The 27,281-nt window shown below is 43.1% G+C and overlaps 1 protein-coding gene across 1 annotated transcript in view; it reads right to left on the bottom strand.

Moving 5' to 3' along the window:
* The window catches only part of SRGAP1 (SLIT-ROBO Rho GTPase activating protein 1), a 266,339-nt gene extending 245,040 nt beyond the window's left edge, over positions 1–21,299 (bottom strand). The window contains exon 1 of the mRNA XM_008148740.3: positions 20,472–21,299. Coding sequence (XP_008146962.2) covers positions 20,472–20,538 — 67 coding nt within the window. The 5' untranslated portion in view covers positions 20,539–21,299. The remainder of the gene's footprint in view (positions 1–20,471) is intronic.
* Between the last annotated feature and the right edge of the window lie 5,982 nt (positions 21,300–27,281).

Genomic DNA, 27,281 nt, shown 5'->3' on the forward strand with positions numbered 1-27,281 from the left:
AAATAGAAATGATGCCATTGGAAGGATATACTCTAATCCATTTGAGAATGTCCCCTTTTATTTAATCCTCGCCTGAGGATATGTTTATTGATTTTAGAAAAAGAGGAAGGGAGGGGGAGAGGGAGAGAGAGAGAGAGAGAGAGAGAGAGAGAGAGAGAGATCAGTCGGTTGTCCCCCATATTCACCCTGACCAGGGATCAAACCCGAAACCTTCTTGGTGTATAAGACAATGTTCCAACCAACAGAGCCACCCAGATGAGGCAAGAATTTCTCTTTTTGCCTTACCAATTCTGTACTTCAGCAGCAAGTTTTTCGTAACCATAAAAGTTAGAGTGAGATTTTTTTAAAACAGAACATGTTCTATTTTCCTACTCTTACTCGGTATTTTTTAAAATGAACTAAAGCCCATACTTTGTTTTTACCTCTCCCTTCCTGTTCCCGGGCCCCGGCCAGGACACCATATTACAGTTAGCTCTCACGTCCCCATAGGCTCCTCTTGGCTATTAAGTCTTTTGTAACCTAAAGCTTATTATTATTGCTTCCAGAGCCGGAGTTCACATACTAACTTTTTTTTTTTTTTTTTTTTTTTTTTGAGCAATCACTGTGTGCCAGGCAGTTGTTTGGGTTCAACACACCAGTTGTCTCAACAATGCTCTGAAGGTCAGTACTATTATTATCTCCATTTTACAGGCAAGGAGAGTAAGGCAGGATGAGAGCTAGCCATTCGTCCACAGGTAAATAGCTGGAGACTGGCTGGGCCAGGATTCAGACCCCAGCGGTCTAATGAAGTTATTTCATTAAATTACTTCACAATGAGATGCTTGACAGACAAGACAACAATGCTAACCAAACTGTAGGCAGTGGCGTTCCCAGCTTCAAACAGGAGATATTTATTTGTAGACGAGGTATCTGGAAATCTTTCAAACATGGACTTTTGGTGAAACGTGTGAGAGTTCCCACAAACATTTTCAATACAATTGTAATAGAAGTGCAATTAAAATGGAGCAGCCATTTGAAAAAGCATTCATTAACTCTTTCTTTTTTTTAAAGAACAGCAGCACCCCTTTCATCCCCAGGAGACATGTTCCAAGGCCCACAGTGGATGCCTGAAACCTCTACTAGTTCCAAAACCTATAGATACTGTAATATTTCCTATGCATACCTACCTTCTCACTTAAAGGAAGCACTTTACGGCTTCCCTTTGGCATATCTGAAGTGCCAGCATCAATACGCATGCTCTTGGGGCCATTACTAAGTAAAATAAGAGTTCCATATACACAAGCACTATGAGAGTTGATGGCTACGAAGTAATTATGGGGTGGGGAGCGTATACAGTGTGGATGCGCTGGACAAAGGGGTGATTTACATCCTGGACTTGAGGAGTGGGACATCACCTACTCAGAAAGGCACATGACTTAAATTTTACGAATTATTTTACTTCTGTTATTTTCTGTGTTCTATTTTCACACCACGATTGGCCACAAGGAAACCACAGAAAGCCTGACCACGGATGAGGGAGATAATGTCCTCGGAAAATTATTTTCTAAGGAATGCAAAAGCTAACAATTCTCTTTGCTAAATTCTCAAAATGTACCAGTTTTCTTTGCCTTGTTAGTAGCAAGGAATGGGTTCACTTTAATAATGGAAAGAAAGATGAAATTTGGGCACAGTGCCCTAGCCTGTTTGGCTTAGTGGATAGAACATCGGCCTGCAGACTGAAGGGTCCCGGGTTCTATTCCAGTCAAGGGCACATGCCCAGGTTGTGGGCTCAATCCCCAGTAGGGGGCATGCAGGAGGCAGCCGATCAATGATTCTCTCTCATCACTGATGTTTCTCTCTCTCCCCCTCTCCCTTCCTCTCTGAAATCAATAAAAATATATTAAGAAACAAACAAACAAACAAAAAACTGGGCACAGTGAATAAATAAGGGCAAATCAATTGATCCAAGGGGTCAGCCAGACCCTCTGTGGGGCCCTTTGCCCCTCCCCCCCCCCCCTCCAGCCTGGGGACCAACTCACTCCTCTCCCCACCAATGACAGCACCTCTGGCTCAGAGTTCTGACTCTTCCACGGTGCTTATGGATTATAATTTGACTGAACTGTACTCCACGTGGACAATCAATATGAACCCAAGAAAAAATTCCTCCCTGATCCTCACAGGAGAACTTGTGTGTCAGAAGATGCTACACAGCCATTACAAACGCAAAGCAAGAGGGCAGACTGACTTCTTCCTGCTCCCTCTCCTACGTAAATAGCGTCTGGCGGCTTAATTCCATTTTTTGCACATGCTAACTTCACAGCCAGTCTAAAATGTGAACTTCCTCAGAGGTGAAAATTGTCTGACTGAAGATAAGCAGGCACCTATTGTTCTCTCTTCACTGCTGGAGGTCGGAGGGAGGGAGCTGTTTTTGTAAGCCGCACCTTCGGAATAATAAAAGCAAAGGGCGAAAGTCCAGAGGAGGAAGGAGTTAGAAAGGAAAACCCAGAAACTGGGACATCAGCACTTGGAGAACTGCTAGCACCTTCGTAAGTGCTTTGTTGTGCCAGGTCTGCTATTCTGCTGCGATGCCAGGGCGGCTGGAGGGGGCTGTGTCTTCCAGGGAGCCCTGACTATAAGTCTCTGCAGGCAGCTCTGGAGCAGAACCCCAAGGGGTCAAAGGGTAGAAGAATCGCCACAAGAAAAAGAGAGTTGTCACCTGCAACCTGCAACAATGAAGTTCAGACTCTGGATGTTTAGCAAGGCCCCAGATGTCCCAACAGAATCTCAGGTTAATCAGAGAGGTGTGCATATTTTCATGCTCTGCCTGTATCAGAGTGGATAGAAAAAAAGGGAACGTGACCTGTGATCATAAATTCCTAACTAGGAAGGTCATGGAGGGTTGTCATGCCCCAGGCCTAAAACTTCTTTAGTGAAAGGCTTTAAGCCAGCCCTGGCCATTGTTCTTGTGCATCTAGTTTAACACACCTTTGAAATACAAGAAGTAATACCCTTGATATTAACCCTCAAGAAGCACATAATCTTGTTACTGGTTAATAATATGGATTTTTTTCAATAGATGGAGTTACACATATGTTAAGGTGACCAGATTTTAACATTGGTAAAGCGGGACACCATTGACTGGGGGAGGGGAGGGTGTATTTTTAAAAAATATATATTTTATTGATTTTTTTTACAGAGAGGAAGAGACAGGGATAGAGAGTGAGAAACATCGATGAGAGAGAAACATCAATCAGCTGCCTCTTGCACACCCCCTACTAGGGATGTGCCCGCAACCAAGGTACATGCCCTTGACCGGAATCGAACCTGGGACCCTTGAGTCCAAAGGCCGACGCTCTATCCACGGAGCCAAACCGGTTTTGGCCCGGGGCGGGGGGGGGGGGGGGGGGGGCGGGTTCTTGATTAAAAATTTGGTCTATATTGTAATCGCTTTTGGTTTTTTTAATAAAAGGAAATTCACTTCTTAGATCATCTTTGAATTTGCATCCTCTTTTCTTACTCATTATGTTAAAAATCTAAAAAATAATAATTTAAAATTATATTATAAATTATTATATACATATTGCTTAAAAACACAGTAAGTAGGTACATAATTACATGAACATATTTTATTGTTAGTTTATAAATTAAATTAATTTGATTGTTATAAAGTAACTATATTTAAAAATTATTTTAATCCTATATTTCTTTCTAAATAATAACAATACTAACTTGTATTATTTTTCCTCTGAATTTGCCATAACGTAAGTCGTGTCACTTTCAAGGCCGGCGCTAGACTTTTTGCCGCCACTATAAAATATAAATAATACGAGTACTGTCTGCTAAATTCAAGAAAATTTATGTATTTATGAAATAAATAAATAAAATACTTACCTAAATTATCTGAATAGCTGATTTGTAATGACATCACTTGTTTAACTAGCTTACTAGCACGCAGTACGATGTGCATCGTCTGAGAGACAGTTACAAAATGTTTTCGTCGTTGCCAATCCCCAAAAATGCCATTGTTCATTAAGTCCAAACAATGGTGGTCGAATTCTAACAACTGATCAACAATGCGAACTTTGATAAGCAGTTCTCGATAATCAGTTCTCAACAATTATTTGTTATTATTAAAGTTTAACATTATAAAATTAACAAAAATAATATAAAACTCATATCCTGGCTAAATAGCCACATGGCCGCCGAAAACCGTATATTCCCTTCCCGTTCTCCCGCCATTCCCTAGCTTGTCGTGCATTCTTTCCAAAAATCGGGACTTTTTTAAAACGCCACGGGACGCGGGACAAATTGTTAAAAACCGGGACTGTCCCGCCAAAAGCGGGACGTCTGCTCACCTTAACATATGTTGATTTACATGCGATTTGATATGTATGCTATTTTGTTGTATTGACAAAAAGCTTCAAAACTTCATATGACAAATTTTCTGAAGGTGTTAACATCATAGATATTTTTACGCTTAAAAATGTCGAATTTCATGCAAAAAAAAGCATTTGCGTGAAGTTTTAATTCGTTACTTTATTTGGAAGAAAAGTGCTGCTGAAAGTTATCGTATACTTCGGGAAGCTTATGGTGAACATGCTCCATCTCAAGATACTTGTGAACGCTGGTTTAAATGCTTTAAAAGTGATGATTTCGATGTGAAAGACAAAGAACGTCCAGGTCAACCAAAAAAGTGTGAAGACCAACAATTACAAGCATTATTGGATGAAGATGCGTGTCAAACTCAAAAACAACTTGCAGAAAGATTAAACGTTGCTCAGCAAACAATTTCCGATCGTTTACAAGCAATGGGAAAGATTTTAAAGGAAGGAAAATGGGTGCCACATCAACTGAACAAAAGACAAATGGAAAACCGAAAAGTCATCAGTAAAATGTTGCTTCAACGGCACAAAAGAAAGTCTTTTTTGCATCAATGGCGATGAACAGTGGATTTATTTTGAGAATCCCAAACGCACAAAATCATGGGTCGATCCAGGTCAACCATCAACATAGACTGCAAGGCCAAATCGCTTTGGAAAGAAGACAATGCTCTGCGTTTGGTGGGATCAGGAAGGTGTGGTGTATTATGAGCTTCTAAAACCAGGTGAAACCGTTAATACTGATTGCTACCAATAACAAATAATCAATTTGAACCACGCTTTGAATGGGCCAGAAGACACGGCAAAGTAATTTTGCTTCATGATAACGCACCATCACACACTTCAAAACCAGTTAAAGACACATTAAAAGATCTTGCCTGGGAAGTATTAACCCACCCATCGTATTCACCAGACCTTGCTCCTTCAGATTACCACTTGTTCCAATCCATGCACACACACTTTCTGAGCAGCACTTCAAAACATATGAAGTGGAAAATTGGGTCTCCAAATGGTTTGCCTCAAAACAAGAAAAGTTCTATTGGGACGGTATCCACAAATTACCTGAAAGATGGGGGAAATGTGTAGCTAGCGATGGACAGTACTTTGAATAAAGCACTTTTGATGTATCTCTTGAAATTATCATGTTTTCTTTGGATCACAAAATCCGCATTATTAACCAGTTAAGAGTTAATCCGCATTATTAACCAGTAACAATTAATCCACATTGTTAACCGGTTAACATTTAATCTGCACTATTAACCAGTTAATAATTAATCCACATTTTTAACCAATTAATAGTTATTCTGCATTAACCGGTTAATCCTTATCCCGAATTATTAACTGTAATAATGCGGATTTTGTAATCAAAGAAAACACGATAATTTCAAGGGAAACATCAAAAGCGCATCACTAGCTACACATTTCCCCCATCTTTCAGGTGATTTGTGGATACTGTCCCAATAGAACTTTTCTTGTTTTGAGGCAGACCATTCAGAGACCCAATTTTTCACTTCTTCGTACATTTTGAAGTGCTGCTCAGAAAGTGCGTGTGCCATCGATCAGAACAAGTGGTAATCTGAAGGAGCAATACAACAAAATAGAATACATATCAAATCAAATCGCATACATATCAACATATGTGTAACTCCAGCTACTGAAAAAAATCCGCATTATTAACCGGTACACATGCTTTCTTCCTCACAGTCTCTCCTTAATTTCAAATGCATAAAAGAAGCTGCATAACTGCTGTTCTCTGGGCCACTTGAGATCTTGTTCCCTGGCACAGGACCTCAGTTTGGCTCAAATAAACTCATAAAAATTCTCTACAGGTTTGGATGTTCTCACATCGATGAAAGGTTTGCACTGGTCCTCATTACACATTTCCATCCCTAAAGTTCATATCCTGGATTTTTCCATGTGCAGACACATACACACACCTATACATAGAGAACTTAAAAAGTGTCAGTGTAACATTATTTGCTCTCTTGTCTGTGTATCCTCCTCAGTGTACAGAGCTTGGATTATAAACATTACAGGGATGGCAAGGACCAGATCCCTGTAATTATCTTTATGAAAAAACACTTATTCTTCCCATAGTAACTTGAACTTATATGATTCTCTTGCTCATACAGAACTCAATATTGGATAAATTAAAAATAACTGTATGAAAGTTGCTAAAGAGAGTAGATCTTAAAAGTCCTCACCACAAGAAAACTAAGTTGTAGCTATGTGTGGTGACGGATGTTAACTAGGCTATTGTGGGGATCATCTCACAATTCTTACAAATACTGAATCATTATGTTACACGCCTGAAACTAACAATGTTGTATGTCAATTATATCTCAATTTTAAAAAATGTAATGTATTGATGGGTTAAAAAAAACCACACACACACACCACTGAATATCAGACTTCTACTTCCTACAGTACAGGAAATTTAGATAGGTATACCTGCATGACCCTTCTGGTTGAAACTACAATGTTGGATACAATATTTTTAAAATATTATTTTAATCATATCACCAGCTTTCACTTAAGGAATTTTAAAAGCCCCTAAAGTCAGTATAAAAGAGATCAAATGAGAAAAAGTGCTAGGAGAGATGTAAAGCAAAGGAAGGCTGGGAAAGGTGAAGGCTGACAATTTTCAATAGCATGCATGATCAAAAAAATGTTGTCAAGAGAAAACTTTAAAAATTCAGACCTTAATCTATGATGACAATGTTAAGTCAGTAACGAAAGGATAAATGAAATAACTCTGTATACCTAGAAAACTTAAAACACACTTTTCAAAAGATCATGAGTTACCAAAAAAATCATAATGTAAACTAGAAAGTACACAGAACTGAAAGATAAAAACACTAACACATAAAAATGTGTAGAATGGCCCTAACCGGTGTGGCTCAGTGGATAGAGTGTCGGCTTGTGGACTCAAGGGTCCCAGGTTTGATTCTGGTCAAGGGCATGTACCTTGGTTGCAGGCATATACCCAGTAGGGAGTGTGCAGGAGGCAGCTGATAGATGTTTCTCTCTCATCGATGTTTCTAACTCTCTATTCCTCTCCCTTCCTCTCTGTAAAAAATCAATAAAATATATTTTTTTAAAAATTTGTAAGCCAAAACCGGTTTGGCTCAGTGGATGGAGCGTCAGTCTGCGGACTGAGGGGTCCCGGGTTCAATTCCGGTCAAGGGCATGTACATTGGTTGCGGGCACATCCCCGGTGGGGGGTGTGCAGGAGGCGGCTGGTTGATGTTTCTCTCTCATCGATGTTTCTGGCTCTCTGTCCCTCTCCTTTCCTCTCTGTAAAAAATCAATAAAATATATTTTTAAAAAAAAATTTGTAAAATGTAGCCCAGCCAGTATGGCTCAATGGTTGTGTGTCGACCTATGAACCAGGAGGTCACAGTTTGATTCCAGTTCAGGGCACATTCCCCAGGTTGCCAACTCGATTCCCAGTGGGGGGCATGTAGGAGGCAGCTGATCAGTAATTCTCTCTCATCACTGATGTTTCTCTCTCTCTCTCTCCTCTCTGAAATCAATAAAAACGTATTTTAAAAAAACAATGCTAAAAATTGTTAAAGGAAGAGAACAATAGGGAGGATAAACTAATGAAACGGAAAACAAATATAAAATACAGTAAACCAACGAAGCAAAACTAGTTCATTGAAAAGACTAATAAACATACATCTGGCAAGGTCAATCAAGGAGAAGGGAGAAGACACACACACACATAAACAATTGTTATTAACAGAGAAGAGGCATAACTGCAGATGCTGCAAAGATTACAAAGATATAAGAATACTATAAACAGTTTTATATCAGTTTATCAGAAAACCTGTAAATTTGCAAGCAATAATTCTTTTCTTGATGAAAGCACTAGAGCTAGATGACTTTACAGATGAGTTCTGCTAAACACTTGAGTCAAGTCAGATGATTCCAACCTTACATGAAGTTCTCCAGAAAATAGTAAAAGAGCAAACAATCTCCAACTAATTTCAAACGCTATTACTCTAAAATCATATTGTAATTATATATTTTTAAAGATAAATTAAAAATGTAAAGGCATACTCATATATACCTCATGGATCAAAGAAGAAGAATTTAAAATATTTTAAAATAGAAAGAGAAACAATACTCTCCAACATATTCATATATAACTTAGATATGTACCCGAACACATTATCAATAAGAAAAACCTTAGACCTATTTCATTCAAGAATTTAGAGACAAAACAAAAAACAAAAAAACACTAAACTAAATATTGCCAAACTGAATCCATTGTATGTATATATACACATATATGTATATATACACACACACACATATAATATAATGATGAAGAGAGGTTTAATTCTGGAGTGCAAAGATAGTTTAATATTAGGAAAGCTATATCTATTACTCATCATATTAACAGACTAAAAAAGAAAAAATACTGTGAAGTACAAGAGATTTTACTTAACCTGAATAAAAAGTATCTATAAACAAAAAACAAGCATTATCCTTTAAGGGAAGAGCCTAAAAGCATTCCCTTTAAATCCAGAAGTAAAAGAAGAAGAAGAAAAAAAACAATGTCACCACTTTTCTTAACTTCGTGCTCAAAATTCTACTTATGGCAAAAAAAAGTAAAAAATAAAAATAGATAAAGCCAAAAATGTTTGGAAGGAGGAAATGATCGTCTTTATTTGCAAAGAAGTTTTAGAAAAAATATTTAATTATTAGAAATAATAATAGACAAGCAAAGTGGTTGGACATAACACCAATATGCAGAATAAACTGCATTTCTGTACACTAGAAACAATTAAAACACAACTTAAAAAAGATCTCATGATCATTAGCAATAAAAATTAATTATAACATATCTAACAAAAACATAAGGAATATAAAACTTTACAGTAAGATATTTTAAAAATTAATAAACAGAGAAATATTCATATCCATGGGTAAGAAGATTATCATATAGATGCCAATTCTCTTCTAATTGATTTATAATTTCATGCAGTCTCAATCAAAATGCCAATGGGTTTTCCATGGAAGGAAAACCTGATTCTAAAATGTATTTGGAAAAGAAAAAACCAAGATCACAAAGAAACTTCGGAAAGAGAATAAAGAAAGAAGATTTGGCCTACCAGATATAAAGACTTACTAGAAAGCTATAGTAATTAAGATAATGTAGTATTGGTGTAAGAATCTATAACTTAACCAATGAAACGCAATAGAGTGTCCAGAGATAAACGCATGCATATACGAAATTTTGATCAGGACACAAGTAGCTAGAAGATCACTTCTTAAAAGAAGGGACTAGTTTGCAAATGGAACTAAAAAAATTTGGTCATCCCTATGAAAAATATACCCCTGGTTCACAATATGAAAAACAAACTGCAGATGAATTAAAAACTTAAATGTCAAAAGCAAAATATTAACACACACACACACACACACACACACACACACACACACACACACACACGCTGTTGGCTGAAACTCAAAAGCAAAGAAAAACCAAAATGTATCACTGAGTTGTAAGTAAACAAGAAGCTTGACATTGTCCTGTGGACAAATCATTTATCAAGAGGTTTAATCCAAGACTAAATTTTCCTTGGATTTACCTTGCCCCACCCCATCTTGAGGGAGGGTGAAGCTCAAAGTGAGATTCCTGCATTAAACCAGGAAACCTATCAAGGGTTGGGTACAGAATGGTGGGAACATACAGGAAGTACAACCTATGCTAAGCAGGAGGACTCACCGGAAATTCCTCCTGCCGTCTGCTATGCATTCCAGCTTGGTGGGTACACATAAAGCCCAGTCCAGCCACGCAATGCAGCCACAACAGTGACCTGCACACCATTAGCAATCAGTGACTGCCGGATGCTGTTATGATTATTGTAAACTTTTGGCTTCATGGAGCATCTGAGTTGGAGGAAATGACATTTTCTTTTACTTGTCAATGACAAATTAGACTGAGGTCTGACTAGGTTTCCTCCTCATGCTGAAATCCCACCACCGGATATGGCAGGCATGTACATGGATGGCATCACTGTGTGTCCATTTAGCTTGTCATAACCACAGTCTCTTTTTTTAAAAAATAAATTTTTGTGAGATACTTCCCCATTCTTCAAAAACCATTGTTAATGACTGCATAATGATCCCTGTACACAAGTTAGTCAACCACTACCCGGTGGAATTCAGTTAACCACACCATTAATTTTGTGGCAATACTTCATTGAACACACTAGATAATTCTGGATGTCCACCATGTTAATTTATACTATTGACTAGCTTTCCCGTTGCAGGAAAATTCCTGCAATGGGATTTCCTGCTGCACTCTACCCCGCCTCCGTTCCTCCCTTGCCGCCTGCCTCGCCTTCTCCTCCAGCCCGCCTGCGTTTCCCTTCGGCCCCGGCCCCGCCTCCGCTCCGCCCTTGTAGCCCGCCCCGCCTTCTCCTCCAGCCCGCCCGCGTTTCCCTTCGGCCCCGGCCCCGCCTCCGCTCCGCCCTTGCCGCAGGCCCTGCCTTCTCCTCCAGCCCGCCTTCATTTCCCTTCGCCCATGGCCCTGACTTCACTCCTCCCTTCTCCTCCCCCCCCCCGCACCCCCCCCCCCCGGGCTTGCTTGCTTCTTCGAAGCTTTACTCCCCTTTGCAGCTCTTGGCTTCTTTCGACACTGTCTTGATATGCAAATTAGCCGCCATCTTTGTTGGGGCAATTTGCATACTTGTCCTGATTGGTTGGTGGGCGTGGCTTGGCTGGTGGGCGTGGCTTAGGTGTAGCGAAGGTGCGGTCAATTTGCATATTTGTCTATTATTAGATTAGATAGTAAAAAATGAAATGGAAGAAGCACTGCTAAGTGAGTCACGTAAAACAGAGTCAGGAGGCCGCTAGGGAAGCGGGGCCTGAGCACATCTTGTGCCTCAGTTCTCAGAGCTGCTATTAAGTTGTTAAAACTGTTGCTAAACTCAGCTCAGGGCCCAACCATAAACATCTTGGAACAACTGCTACCTAAACATATATGGACTTTACATCCTTTTTTTTGTTGTTGTTAATCCTTGCCCAAGGATATTTTTTAAATATATTTTATTGATTTTTTACAGAGAGGAAGGGAGAGGAATAGAGAGAAACATCGATCAGGGATAGAGAGTTAGAAAGAAACACCCGCTACTGGGGAAGTGCCCGCAACCAAGGTGCATGCCCTTGACCAGAATCGAACCTAGGACCTTTCAGTCCACAGGCCGATGCTCTATCCACTGAGCCAAACCGGTTAGGGCCCAAGGATATTTTTCTGCTGATTTTTAGAGAGAGTGGAAGGGAGGGGGAGAGGCGGAGAGAGAAACATCAATGTGAGAGAGTCACATTGATTGGTTGCCTCCCACACACACCCTGACCAGAGCCAGGGATCAGAGCTGGCAACCAGCGTACATGCCCTTGACCAGAATCGAACCCAGGACCCTTCAGTCCACAGGCCAACACTATCTATTGAGCCAAACCAGCTAGGGCTTTACTTCCTTTTTGTAGTTTTCGCCTTCCTAGTTTGCATATTGGAACTAACTAATCCTTGTTAACCTAGTCAGCAATCCTTCATTTGCATTAAAGAATTTCATTTTGTGGGTTTTGCCTTTATAAACCCTGCCTTTCCTTGTTCTCTCCAGAGAGCATTTTGAGTTGCTACCTGAATGTGTCTCTTCTATTTGAATCCTTTAAGACCCCAATTAAACTTTTAATTTGTTTAACCCTATAAAGAAATACTAATCCAAAACTATTATTCTATTCATTCAATAATCTACATATATATAAAAGTCTAAGTGACTGTCCGACCATCCAACCGTCTGGTAGGTATGACGCGCACTGACCACAAGGGGGCAGACGCTCAACGCAGGAGCTGCAGAGCTGCGGTGACTTGGCAGCGGTGGTTCTCGGGTGATGCACCCTGGAACCAGAGAGGAGGGAGCCTGATTCCTCACGGGGCCACACGATTCCACCAGGCCGCAGGACCCCACTCACTCCACAGACGCCCTTTGAGCCGCAGTGCCACCCCAGGTGCACTGGCCGGGGAGGGACAGGCAGGAGGTTGGCTCCAGGGTGTGTCCGGTCCATCTCGCCCAGTCCCACCCCACCGGCCACCTTCTAATTAATTTTCTTTCAATGTGCATAAATCCGTGCACCAGGCCACTAGTGTTTCATAAAGCCCTGGAGATACATAGGTAATTCTTCAAATTTTTCTTGATTGATTGATTTTTTGAGAGAGGGAGGAAGGACCATGGGAAGGATGAGGGAGGGGGGAGGAAGAGAGAGAAATATTGATTTGTTGTTCCACTTATTTATGCATTCATTGATTGATTCTTTCATGTGCCCTGACTGGGGATTAAACCTGAAATCACCAACTGAGCTACCCGGCCAGGGTACATAGATAATTTTTAATATCAAAGAGCTATCGGTTATATGTCAATTATATCTCAATAAAGCTGAAAAAAATCCTTTTTAAAAATATGTTTTTATTGATTTCAGAGAGGAAGGAAGAGAGGGAGAGTCAGAAACAATGATAACAGAGAATCATTGATCGGCTGCCTCCTGCCGGACCCCTACTGAGGATCAAGCCTGCACCCCGGGCATGTGCCCTGTCTGGGAATTGAGTCAGGACCTCCTGGTTCATGTGTCAACACTCAACCACTGAGCCACACCAGCCTGGCCAAAGTGCTTTCTAATGAAGCAGAAGCAAATAAGCAGTTATAAGTGAAAATTTCATTTCTATATTGATTTTTAAAGAAATTCTTTTTCTCAAGACCATGAAATTAAGTCAGTGACTTTATCTGATGTCATTAGAATTCTTTTCACCATGGGTAAGTAAAATCCATTGACTAGGCTTCAATTTTTCATATAGCATTGCTAAACAAAGATAAAGTTTAAAACAAGTTAAAAGCAAACACATGGTGGCTTAGGAAATGTGCTCTTAGGCTCTGTTACTTATCTACACTAATAAAAGGAAAATATGCAAATTGGCCATACCTCCACAATGCCCACCAGCCAATCAGGAGTGAGTATGCAAATTAACCCAGCAAAGATGGTGGGCTAATTTGCATATGCAGGCGTGGAGTGGCCAGGCAGGGCAGGACGCCTGCTATGAGGGGGGAGGGCAGGGGGGCGGAGGGAGCTACAGGAGCGGCGCTCCGGCTGGAGCGGAGAAGACTGAAGGCTCTGGCCGGAGCGAAGATGGAAGGCAGGGGCCAGAGTGAAGGCCTAGGTCCCAGGTGCCAGAGAAGAACCGGTATCGGCAGACAGGAGAAGGAAGGCCTATTGCACGAATCTTTGTGCAACAGGCCTCTAGTACTAAGATAAAAAAAAATAACGCCACAATATAAAATCCACCTTATAAGGAGCTGGGAGTCAGAATGTAACAAAAGCAGTGATGTAAAGAAAATCAAAATTAAACAGAGAACAATTCCTAATTTTTATTGACGGTTTATTATGCGTGAAGCCTGTTGTAAATGCTTTCCACAGATCACCTCACTGAAGCCTCACAAAGACAAGGAGGCAAATATATTATTCACCCCATTTCACAAATGAAGACATTGACTCTTAGAGGTCACACATCTAATTAGTGGCAGGGCTGGATGGCTAACACCAAAGCTTCTGCTCTTAAACCCTATGTTCCATTCTTCCTCATCTCTAGGTATCAACTGGATATTCAATAAACAAGAAACTAGGACCAACAAACAAAAACACCTTCAAATAACCAAAAAAATCTCTTCCAGTAACTGTCTCTAATCCAAACTTCTGCCTTCAAACTACTAAAACAGAAATAGATGGAGTGATCAGACATACTCCCACTTCTTTATTCTAATTCTTAGATGTCTGAATTGAAGTGGAAATAGGCAGCATGAATGACCTAAGGGTCTGTCTGGTCAATCCACAAAGTAAACTCTCCAGTCGGAACCAGCGTTGAGAGTGTGTGGCTCCTAAGCTGGACAACGTAGCACACAGCACAGGAGTGAGCACACCCATCTCCATGGTCAGAGCTGAGGTTTACTCCCAACCCTCGCTGTGTTTCAGGACATGCTTTTGCTCAAAAATTTCTCCAAAACGACTCCTTAATATTTTCTAAACTCCATCTAACTAATCAGGTTTTCTGGGCAACGTAAGAGGGCGTATTGCAATGACTGCAATCAGTTTGATCAAAATACGAAGCAAGCTGCCTTTGTGCATATTCACCATTGTCTGTCTTGACCTGAAGGCCAGCATGTGAAACTGCTGCCTGGACACTGTGGTTTCTTAAAATGATCTTGGTTGAAAAAAAACAATGGAGTTACAGTTCATCAATTTCATTAACTGCTGCTAACAGACCAGAGTTGCTATTCTCTCTTAGGTCCAGCTATGATTCCTTCAATGGATATAAAGTCTAGTAGGTAAGTGTCCTACCTCTGCTCTACTTTGTGAGGAATCTAAAAGAAAACCACTGCAACTTGAAAGCAGGTGAGCTGGGCTCCAGTCCCTAGCCGTTAACTGTGTAACTCTGTAATTATGCCTCAGAATTACACATTAATAATGTGGAACAGAAAACAGCAACAATTTAAATGAGAGTAGGGCAGGAAGTGTTTAAAGTCCCTCCTTGCTATAAAGTTTTAATTCGTCTTTTAAATTGCTGCTGTTTTCTATTCCACATAGATGCAAGAACATTAGATGTACACATAGATTCCATATAAATGATAATGGCACTTTTCCTTTCCCTGTTAAAATCTATTGCATGACATGGGGTCATTTCAAATTGAACTGGCATTTGCTCATGTTCCATCTGCTACCAAAATGGACTGTTTGTAATCCAGGCAGCAGAGTAGTCGAAGAACAACAGATTTTCTTGGCATTTCCTGTACATGTGGCACATAGATGAGTATGAGATTATTCCTAGGAAAATGCTGCAAATAATAGCTGTCAAGTCTTAGCAACTAACAACTAGCATTATTAAAAGCAAACACAACTTCCCATCCATGCATTCCACCTCTCGAAATGGTTTTTGATACTTTGGGTTCCCATATACGAACCGGTATTTTTTAATATGTGCTCCACACTATTTTGGCTGCAGGATTCAAAAATTACATAGATCACTAAAACCCACAGATAGTCCCAAATCTCCGGTGAGCCAATTGTTAACAATCTTTCCCCACTGCTAAGCTTTCTGCCAGAGATGCTAACAAGTAGCATAGTCAAATGGTTTGCATTTCATACACTTTTCCAGTCATGCTTTTTAAGGGCCTGTACAAACAAGACATTAATTTCTCTGGATTCTAAATCTTTGGGAAGCTGACCAACATGCATAAAATGGTCATTCTTTTTCTTCCTCATCATATACACTGAGTGGCCAGATGATTATGACCACCTGACGTTTGTAGGCAAATTAGCCTTACACTGCATCGTATGGGATATGGAAGCCGAAAGGCCTGTTTGAACATCTTTGCTGTCTGCAGTTACCAAGATAAAACGTCTCCAATTCGCACAGGAACACAAGGATTGGACAGTCGAGCATTGGAAAAAAGTCATGTGGTCCGATGAATCACGTTTCCAGTTGCATCATGCAGATGGCAGAGTGAGAATTTGGCGGAAACAGCATGAAAGCATGCACCCCACATGCATGAGTACAACCCTTCAAGCTGGTTGGGGCAGTGTTATGGTTTGGGGCATGTTTTCCTGGCATGATTTGGGCCCTTTAATTCATGTGTAACAATGTCTGAATAGCACAACATACCTAAGTATCGTTGCTGATCAAGTTCATCCTATCATGTTGATGGCGTATCCCAATGGAGATGACTTCTTCCAACAAGACAATGCGCCATGCCATGGTGCTCGTATTGTGCAGGAGTGGTTTCAAGAACATGAGGGAGGCTTTACCTTGCTTAGGTGGCCCCCACAATCACCAGATCTCCATCCAATTGAGCATTTGTGGGACGAAGTTAAAAGAGCCATCAGGCAGCTGGTTCCACAACCATCAAATCTCACAGAACTGGACAGTGCTATTCATCAGGCATGGTGTCAGATTCCTCGCATCACCTTTCAACATCTCGTGGAGTCAATGCTAAGAAGAATCGCCGCAGTATTGAAGGCAAAAGGTGGCCCAACGAAGTACTGATGGGGTGGTCATAATAATCTGGCCACTCAGTAGATAGATAGATAGATAGATAGATAGATAGATAGATAGATAGAGGGGGCGGGGCGGTGCACGAAATTTGTGTACTTGGGGGCAGGGGTCCTTCAGCCTGGCCTGCACCCTCTCGCAGTCCAGGAGCCTTTGAGGGATGTCCGACTGCTGCTGCAGGGGCGGGAGAGGATCCCGCCACCGCCGCTGTGCTCCCCAGCTGTGAGCCCAGCTCAGGGCTTCCGACTGAGCGGTGCTCCTCCTGTAGGAGCATACTGACCACCAGGGGCAGCTCCTGCATTGAGCGTCTGCCCCCTGGTGATCAGTGCGCATCATAGCGACTGGTCGTTCAGCCATTAGGTCGATTTGCATACTAGCCTTTTATTATATAGGATGTATATGTATATTTATTTAATTTTTTAATCCTCAATGGAGGAATGAGGATATTTTTTCCATTGAATTTTCTTTTTAGAGAGAGAAGGGAGGGGGAGGAAGAGAGAGAAGAGAGAGAAACACTGATGTGAGAGAGACACATCGATTGGTTGCCTCCTACACACACCCTGACCAGGAACAGGGATAGGATCTTTAACCCGGGTACCTGCCCTTGACTAGGAATCAAACCCACAACTCTCCAGTGCCCGGGCCGACACTCTAACCACTGAACACACCAGCCACAGCTATTCTATTCTTTAACTACTTGTATGATTCCCAATTCTCCTCTTAAAATTCTGCTATACTTTTCTGAACATGGTTTTATTATGTTTATGTATTCTCTATTGCATTACATTTTAATTCCCTGAGCACTCAATACATAGTGTTTGTGAACTCATTATGAAAAAAAGTGAAAGCAAAGATAATTCTCCCCAACACATGGCAGCTGAGAGAAAATGCAAAATGGCATGAAAATTTTACTAGGTTAATATGAATTGACATGACATCTTTGATTAGACTCAAGGACCCTTAGGATGAGAGTATCCAAACGCCTTATCTTATAGAGAAGAAAATCAAAATCCAGACAGAAGCTAAACGACTTGCCCAATATGATACATCTAACCAGATACATTTATAATCTTACACATAAAATTACACATTATCACCTAGGATAGTTCTTTTCCCGGTGGAGAAGAGCTCCATAAAATCTGTTCCCAAAACATGTGCAGACAGCCACAGCGGCAAAATCCCACATCTGGAGTCATTCCTTTAGATCAAAACATTATATCAGAAATTCTGAAATAAATGCAACTGTTTTAGGGAAATGAGAGAGTATAAGAAAAAACAATACTCCAGAGTATTAGGTTCTAAGTCAGAAGGTAAAAATAAAATAAAAAAAAAAATCACACATAATAAAAAAAGACTTTTGAAATCACTCATATACCTAATTCACCCAGAGAGACCAATATCTGTGGCTTTATTCACTGGGAACAGACCTACATCTTCTCCTAATGAGGCCAACACAGCCAAGTTTTCCTTCAGCAATAGATAGGCCACATTTCTTTTGTTTTTCATCAGATGAAATAACTGGCTAGAATTAAAAGAGTTGGCTGTTCCAAAAACACATACTGTATCTTTAAACGCCGGATTAGCACTCTGGTAGGGTAGGACACTGAGCCTGAAAGGACTCAGGAAATTAAACAGAAAATCAGAGTCCTGACTCTCATGCTATCCTTACAACAGAACCTACTCTCACTGTAGAACAGGGGGCCTCATGCACTATTTAACCATCATTTCTCTCCCCCTCTCCTCTTGATTTTACATACAACTACAGTTGAATTTGTGCCATTAAATGTGTGCATGGTCTGACTTCACAGTATTCCCCTACTCCCGTATTTGCATATGGATAGAATGACCTGGGTTAGACAGAAGACATGCAAGTACTGCAGGAGAGGTAATTCAAGTCTGCTCACAGGTCCTCATGAGAAGGGCAGGTCAAGTGCAGTAAAGAGTCATAAAGCCGCCTGAGGACTCCAGGGTGTGTGTAAGTTAGGGTTGAAGGGAATAGAGGAAAGATCACTTTTTGTGGGATAGAATTTTGTTCCAAAAATAATCTCCACCACGTTCATAATTTTTCCTTGGACTGGGTTGGATATACACATTTTAAACATTGCAACACCTCCCATTTGACTGCTTTTTAATTAATGTAGAGGGTCTATACTCTCAAGCATATAAGTAACCATATAACTATAGAATTCACATACTCTGAAAGAAGTTAATCATGAGACTATTTTTCAGATGAGAACGTGATCATGGACAAATGGCCTCAGAGCAGAAATAGCTAAGCCAATACTAGGAAATGCATGCAGCGGGAAATCCAGACCGCCACCCATGGAGGACCTGCCACAAAGAGCTATGTGGAACACTACACAGAGGAACAGTGATTATGAACAGGCGTTCTACCGGAGAATGAAAGGGTTTAAGCTGTGTTGGACTCATTAAGAAAAGAAAGGACGCCCTAGCAGGTTTAGTTCAGTGGATAGAGCGTGGGCCTGGCGGACTGAAGGGTCCCAGGTTCAATTCTGGTCAGGGGCACATGCCAGGGTTGCGGGCTCGAGCAGGAGGCAGCCAATCAATGATTCTCTCTCATCATTGATGTTTCTATCTCTCTCTCCCTCTTCCTTCCTCTCTGAAATCAATAAAAAATATATTTTTTAAAAAAAGGAAAAGAAAAGAAAGGATGTACTCACTACCAAGTTTTCCTGTCTCTAAAGAAATAATTACTTCTCTGCTAATAAAATGTCCAGGTCAATGGAACCAGGTCCTGTAAGTATAAATTATCTTAATTACAAGCGGATAAAAATCTTCCCGAGCCATGGTTAGCTTAACTCCACTGCAGGGGTCAGCAGAAAGGAGACACGAGCTCCTGGGCTGGTACACTGGGTGCCTGGTGTCAGGATGAGCTGGTCCAGACCCACACTCAGGTGAGAGGTCCTTTCCCAGGACTCCAGGCATTTTCACAACTTGACCACACAAAAGAACACCCAAGGCAAGTACAGGAATGCCTTTCATAAGACTGTAGCTGTACAAACACACAGGTGTCTACATAGCAATTTTAATGAACTTTGCATTGAATATTCCAAAGAGCAGTAGGTACCTACACACTCCATCCATTGTCTCAATAGAGAGAGCTACCCCGAGAGACCGCCCAAGAGGGGGAAAAAAACAACAATAAACATCTATGTTTATGAAACACTTCAACGGCAACACAAAATAGTTGTTCTAGGGAGAAAACATATTCTCGAACCACAAAAGCACGTAAAAATGTCGAGTCAACCTTAATTAGGTCCCTTCATTAGTGGACAAGGTAAATGTCAACTACGTACTTAAATATTCGAATCGTCCTTTTGCAGGCAAGTGGCTTCCAGCAAATGATAAAGCAACGTTCCCGTGTGAGGGTGAAAGATGGCAGTGAGAATTCTGGCCCTTCGGAAAGGAGGAGTCAGATCTACTCGTCCTTGCTTGGCTTAACTGCCATGCTTCCGGGGAGTTGTTTTATAAAAGGGGGCCTCGCCCTAATAAACTAAGAGTGAACAGTGTCGATGTCAAAATTGCCTGCACTCAATGAAGCTCTAGACCACTTGGGGTCCTGACTTCCTGAAAATGACTCCTTAAAAAAAAAAAAAAAAAAAACTATGGTGTGACAATGGCATCATTTTAAAAGAATAATAGGGATAATGACGATGGTGAGAACTGGGCAGGAACCACGGGTGCTGCCTGCCGCCCATGGAAGTTGCCCAGGTGAAGGCGCTGGTTAAGTGAAAGCCCCTGGGGAGGTGCGCGCTGGCAGCCCAGGAAAGCCACCGGGTTTCCAGCTCCCGGGGGTTTGACGGGGCGAGGACTGGGACGGGGGTTGTCTTGCACGACGCAGCCCCGGTGGCTCAGCCGGGCGCTCCCACTGTCCCCTCGCAACCTCCCTCCAACGCAGACCCCCAAGTTAGAAACGCAACTCCCCGAGAGCACAATGACAAGAAAGCACACAAAAGGAGCCGGGCGGCCGCTCCCATCCTTACCTTTGACTTGACTTTCATACTCGGCTATGATCTCTTTGTCCTTTTTGAATCTGCTCGGAGTGGACATTATCCAGCTGTTCTGGGTCTGCTCTCAATGGGCAAGTCCGGTGAGGTGGTCACACACCAGTCTCCTTGGAGAGGCGGAGAGTTGAGCTCCCACACGCCGGGGACCCCGAGGCAGCACCGGCAGGCGGTCACGGAGAGGCGGGAGCGGCGGGGTGGGGGGGAAAAGGAGCGAACCGAGTACTAGATTAACCCGGGCGCCGGCACCATGCTCCCGGGTCGAGCAGCCGTCGGTGATCCGGAGGGTGCCCGGGGGTGGGGGGCCGGAGAGGCCCGCGGGCGCGCAGACGAACTCCAGCGAGCGGGTGGCGGGGGGCGTCTCCCTGCCCACCCCGCCCGGAGCCCGGCCACTTCCTCTACGACCGCTGGGCGGGCGCGGGGTTCGCGCCGGCGCTCCGCACCATTGTTAGACACCGCACCGGGCGCTCGGGTCCGGGCCCGCGGGGGAGGGCGGGCCCCGGAGAACGTGAGCACCGCGGGCGCGGCGAACCTCCCTTCCTGCTCCAGCCGCCGGCTCCGCGCTCGGGGTCCCGCCGGGTGGGGATGCTGCTGCCGCGCCCGCCGCGCTCCCGTCGGCAAAGGCTGCCGCCGCCGCCGCCCGGACGGAGGAATCGCGGTCCGACAGCGGGTCCAGTTGAAGACGGGAGGGCGGCTGCGGCGCCGCTCCAACGCGTCCTGGGCGCAGCCCCGCCGGAGTTCAGGTCTCCGGAGCCGGCTCCACGAGGGGCCTCCGCCTTCTCAGCCCCTGGGCGCCGACGCGGCCACTTTCTCCCCGTCCCCCGTTCCGCTGCTGCCCCCCGGAGGCCGCCGGCGGCACTCGCACTCGCGCCGGGCGGAGCCGCGCCCCCAGTGGCCGCGAAGTTGCCGGCGCGCCCGCGGCCCGCGGCTCCCGGCTCCCGGCGAGTGAGCTGCGGGCGGCGACCCCCGGCCGGCCCGCGCGGGACTCGGAGAGATGGAGCAGGCTCGTGGGAGGGGGCGGCGCGGTCGCCCCTGCCATTCTCCGTCCCCGCCCCGCCGGGTGGGGGAGAGGCCGGGCTGGTCTGGGAAGATGGGTGCCTCCCGCGGCCAAGCGCAGCCCCGCCCCGGCCTCGCCCCTCCCTGCGCTGGGTCCGCGCGCGGCCGGGATCGCGGTCCCAGAGGCTGGGAAACCTCTTCCCAACCTGGGAGTCTTCTCTGGCCGAGAGTGGGAGACCTGGAGGGGGCTCTTTTCAGACTCCAGGGCAGAAATCCAGAGTTAGATGTCTCCATGACAGAAAGGATGTGACTCCCAGATGTGGGACCCCAGTAGGAAAACGAGACTGGATTGTGAACGACGGGGCTTTTAAAAATCAAAGGAAGGCGAAGCTCCTCAATCGAAGCGGAGAAAATACCCATCTCAACACAATATTCTCCCCTCCTGGCAGCAGCTCGGGGAGCTAGGATGGTGGGAAAGGCGGGAGTGGGAATAGGTCACACTTAGGAGGTCACTACCTTTTTGACGGGAGAAGATGATTGATAGATGGATAGATAGATAGATAGATAGATAGATAGATGATGATAGATGATAGATAGAGATATAATCTCCTTTTCTGGCTCCTTTCAAATCACTTCTCAAATATTATGGGCCTGATTTATCAAAGTGATGTATCCAAAGGCGTGCCCAATACGAAAATGTTTTTCCTGCAAAATCTGAAGAGTGTGGGGAATTTTAGGCTGTGAACATTCATTCATGTATCCAGGGATAAACTTTAAAGTTCTTCCTGCAGGCCAAACGCCGAGCTAAGAGCGAGGGACTCTGGTTCAGACCCTGCCCTAAAGGATCTCACATCTATTGTGGTATGAATAAATAATTACAGGCGGCACAATATGCTGTAAGAGAAATACTCCTGGCTTTGGGAGCCCAGAGAAAGGAGAAAGGAGATTTGGGGAGAAAGGCTTTCCAGAGAAATGGTATTTGAACTGGATTTAATGGATAAATAGTAAGTAGTTTGGTCAACCCAGAGAGTTTATTGCATTGGGGGGCGGTGGGGGGGCCTATCATACCCAGACAATTGCAAATGGAGTTACAAGATGTCCTCCACTAAAATACCAGATCTCTGAGAGCTGAAAAATATTCATATACATGCATGTTTCAATTGATCATCACGTTGTATTTAATTGCACAGCTTTAAAAACTGATTTCTTAAAAAATATTTTTATTGATTTCAGAGAGGAAGGGAGAGGGCGAAAGAAACATCAATGATGAGAATCATTGATCGGCTGCCTCCCGCACGCCCCCTACTGGGTATCCAGCCCGCAACCCGGGTACATGCCCTTGACCTGAATAGAACGGGGACCCTTCAGTCTACAGGCTGATGCTCTATCCACTGAGCCAAACCGGCTAGGGCTAAAAATGTGTTTTTAAGCAAATCTTTTTACTTTATAACAACAGGCTAGAATGTAAGGAAAAATATTAAAAATTTAAGTTCTTTTCCATTTTGCACACAGGGCACAGGAGATTAACTATGGGACCCTGACTGCCCTAATTTCATGTGGAACTGTCTTGTGTAAGAGCTTAGGGTGAAGAGCCAGAATAGCCAAAGCAGAGGCTGGGGAGGAAGGTCAGGGCCAACTGGGAGAGGCCTCCTGTGCTTAGCTCTTGGACACAGTTCTGCAGACAGCAGGGAGCCTTTTAAGTAGCGAAGTGTCATGATCACATACGTGTTTTATAAAGATGACTGTTGGCAGCGGGGAAAGATAGGTCGGCCATGGGGAGAAAGAGACCAGCGGCAAGCATCTTGCTTTGCGACGATGTAGTCAAATCTAAATGTGATTCATATCAGCCGTCCATGGTGTTACTGGAATTTACTTATTTAGATATATTTTATTGATTTCAGAGAGGAATAGAGAAATAGAAATATCAATGATGAGAGACAATCATTGATCAGCTGCCTTCTGCAGGCCCCACACTGGGGATCGAGCCTGAAACCCAGGCAAGTGCCCTGACCCAGAATCGAACCATGACTCTCTTGGTTCATGGGTTGATGCTCAACCACTGAGCCATGCCAGCTGGGCTGGGATTTACTTTATATTTACACCTGAGAAGTGCAATTTATTATTATCTCAGTTTTAGTCTTTGAAAGAATGCTATTTAAAACTCAAGGACAGCCAAAACCGGTTTGGCTCAGTGGATAGAGCATCGGCCTGCGGACTAAAGGGTCCCGGGTTCGATTTCGGTCAAGGGCATGTACCTTGGTTGCAGGCACATCCCCAGTGGGGGGTGTGCAGGAGGCAGCTGATCGATGTTTCTCTCTCATCGATGTTTCTAACTCTCTATCCCTCTCCCTTCCGCCCTGTAAAAAATCAATAAAATATATTTTAAAAAGAAAGAAAGAAAACCCAAGGACAAACCCTGGACAGTGTGGCTCAGTTGGTTGGAGCGTCATCCCATGAACTGGAAGGTTATGGGTTCAATTACCAGTCAAGGCACATACTTAAGTTGCAAGTCCAAACCCCGGACAGGGCACACGTATAGTTGCCTTGATGTACTTCTCTCACATCAATGTTTCTCTTTCCCTCCCTCTCACTCTGTCCCTTCCTCTTTCTCTAAAATTATTAAAAATAAATAAAAATAAAATCAATAAAAGCATACCCTTGGGTGAGGATGAAAAATTAATAATAATAATTTAGGGACAGTATCTTAATTATCTTTGATTTCATCATGGTGTCCAATAAACAGCCAATAAATTTTCTTGAATGTTAATGTCAATATTAGTAAGCCACCATTGTATTGTTGCTGAGAACTGGGTCCCATCCACTAAACAGAGCATTTTGCATACCTTCTTACAAGAACCCTACAAGGTGGACAGCATTGTTCTGATTTTGCAGATGAGAATCTGGAACGTTCAGTAAATGTGAAAAGGCCTGCCGAGGCCAGAATTCCAGCCCATAGCAGATTGCCTCGAAAGTCGGTTTTCCTCATTTTCCATTCTGCTTCCTATGAACTGATAGTCCCTTTAAGCATGTGAAACCAATGCATCTGCAGTGAGATGTGTGTGACTGATTCATAGTTTTCCCTTGGTGAAGCTCTTCTTATCCAGCCATTCAGTCTAATTGACAAGTCAATTATTCTTCTTTAAAAAATATTTTTTTATTGATTTCAAAGAAGAAGGGAGAGGGAGAGAGAGATAGAAACATCAATGATGAGAATCATTGATCAGCTGCTTCCTGCATGCCCCCTACTGGAGATCAAGCCTGAAACCCGGGCATGTGCCCTTCACCAGAATTGAACCCAGGACCCTTCAGACCACAGGCCGATGCTCTATCCACTGAGCCAAACTGGCTAGGGCGACATGTCAATTATATTCTTTCACAGTTTTCTCTTTGTCAAGTTCTCCTTATCTTTCCCGTATTTAAGAGTTCACTTTGGCCGTAGCCGGTTTGGCTCGGTGGATAGAGCATCGGCCTGCGGCCTGCGGACTGAAGAGTCCCAGGTTCGATTCCGGTCAAGGGCATGTACCTTGGTTGCGGGTGGCCACATCCCCAGTGGGGAGTGTGCAGGAGGCAGCCGATCGATGTTTCTAACTCTCTGTTTCTCTCTCATCGATGTTTCTAACTCTCTATCCCTCTCCCTTCCTCTCTGTAAAAAATCAATAAAGTATATATTAAAAAAAAAAAAAAAGAGTTCACTTTGCCTCACACAGCTGGATATGGAGAATGCCTTTGACTTAAAATCCAGAGATCCAGGTGATCCAACTTTGGGAGACAGACAACTGTGATTCTAATTCTGTGACTTTGCTCCCCCTTGTGGTAGCTGTTTTCTTAGTTATAAAGCAGGGACAGCTATTTGCACTTTACGCCCTAAAGCTTACCACCCGGCCACACTCTTACTTTTTAAGGGACATGTGAGAAGTTTGCAGGGCCTGACAATGGGATTCTCTACTACATATTAAACCACCCTGTCAACTAGTATTTTTCTTCCTGGACCACCCCAAATTTCCAGCAATAGAAAATACTATACCATCTGACCAGATATCCTGGAATAGGTAGGGGTGCTTGCAGCCACAAAATAAACCATGCATCTTACTATAGTTTCACTTTGGCCCAGTGCTAAATAATTTAAATCTTTTTTTTTTAAAGTTAAATATAGCCCTAGCTGGTTTGGCTCAGTGGATAGAGCAACCGTTGTGCACGCATGTCTTCTGTTGTCTTGACTCCTTAACCCCTTGCTTGGCTTCTCCAACTGTGAGCAGTTGGATTGCATTTTGTTATTATGTCGTAGGGCAGTGTTTTATAAGGTGTGATCTTACCACTAATCGGCTACAAGAGGATCCATCACCTGGGGAGTCTGTTTGGAATTCAGACACATGGGACCTCCTCTACACGTAGAGCCACACTTCTTGACTTTAATGTGCACACAAGTCACCTGGGAGTATTGGTAAGATAAGGTCCTGGTGCCTTCTGCGGTGAGGCCTGAGAGCCTGCATTTCTAAGAACCTAAGCCCCACTGATAACACTGTCATAAACACCACACTCTGAGGAGCAAGGACCCAGAGGGTCCGAGTTTTGGGTGAGGGGGAGTCCCTACGTGATTCTTCTCAGTCAGAATCTTTGCCCAAGGTCAAGGGTACTAAAAGCATATCCTTACAAAAGATTTGCTGCATTTACTCAAGCAATGTTGATACTGTCAACATTTTTTTTCCAATTTAATGTAGTTCTAAGAAACCGTTTTCTTTTCCAAGATAATAAAAGTTTTGTTTTAACCTTTTCATCTGTAAAATGGGAGATAATAAACACCCAGATGGGTTTGAGGTTTGTGGTAGGAATTAAATGCAAAGTGCGTATCAAGCACTTAGCCACCAAGCTGCATACATAATAAGTGTTACATAAATGTTCTTGTCATTGTCATTGTGGTTCAGCAAGTTAACTTCCAAGTTTATAGCAAAACCCTTGCAATCTTGAAGGACCTTACCGTGTGTTTATCTGTCTTATTCATCTCCTTGTGTGAACCTCCTATGTTAATTGAGACTTTCTTTGGTCTTAAATGAATCTGTTAATTTATTAGTTTACTGTGTCTGCATTTCCTATACACTGCCTCAAATCTTTTATAGAATAATTTCTATGGTCTATTCAGTTCTAATCAACACATATTTATTATCAACCTAACCAGTTTGGCTCAGTGGATAGAGCGTCAGCCTGCGGACTGAAAGGTCCCAGGTTTGATTCCGGTCAAGGGCATGTACCCTGGTTGCGGGTACATCCCCAGTGGGAGGTGTGCAGGAGGCAGCTGATTGATGTTTCTAACTCTCTATCCCTCGCCCTTCCTCTCTGTAAAAAAATCAATAAAATATATTTTAAAAAAACACAAACCAAATATTTATTATCTATTAATGTAACAGAGTGATTTTCGGCCTCTCTGACTCCATCTTGTTCAAGCCTGCTCTATTCCCATGGCCTTTGGGTTAATAGCTTCTGCTTAGTCTTGGAGATAGACATGCTAGTCATTAGAGGAATTCTGCTTGCAGCTTGAGTTTTACAAAAATAGCCCCTTACCAGAAAGTGCTTCTCCCAAGGAGATAAAGGAAGTACCAGTATGTACAAAAATCTTTGTTTATCAAAGATTTGCAGGAGCCTCCTGACCAGGCTTACATGGACGAGAGTCAATAGGCTAAGAACAAAGAAGTTTCTCACTCTTCCTCGGACCCCTGCTGGGGCCCACAGGTCTTGGGTCATTAATCACCTATTGCCCTTTTGTTTTCCTCTTCCCTGGACATAACAGAAGCCTGAATT

The sequence above is a fragment of the Eptesicus fuscus genome, chromosome 7 (genome assembly GCF_027574615.1).
Source record: "Eptesicus fuscus isolate TK198812 chromosome 7, DD_ASM_mEF_20220401, whole genome shotgun sequence".
Taxonomy (NCBI): Eukaryota; Metazoa; Chordata; class Mammalia; order Chiroptera; family Vespertilionidae; genus Eptesicus; species Eptesicus fuscus.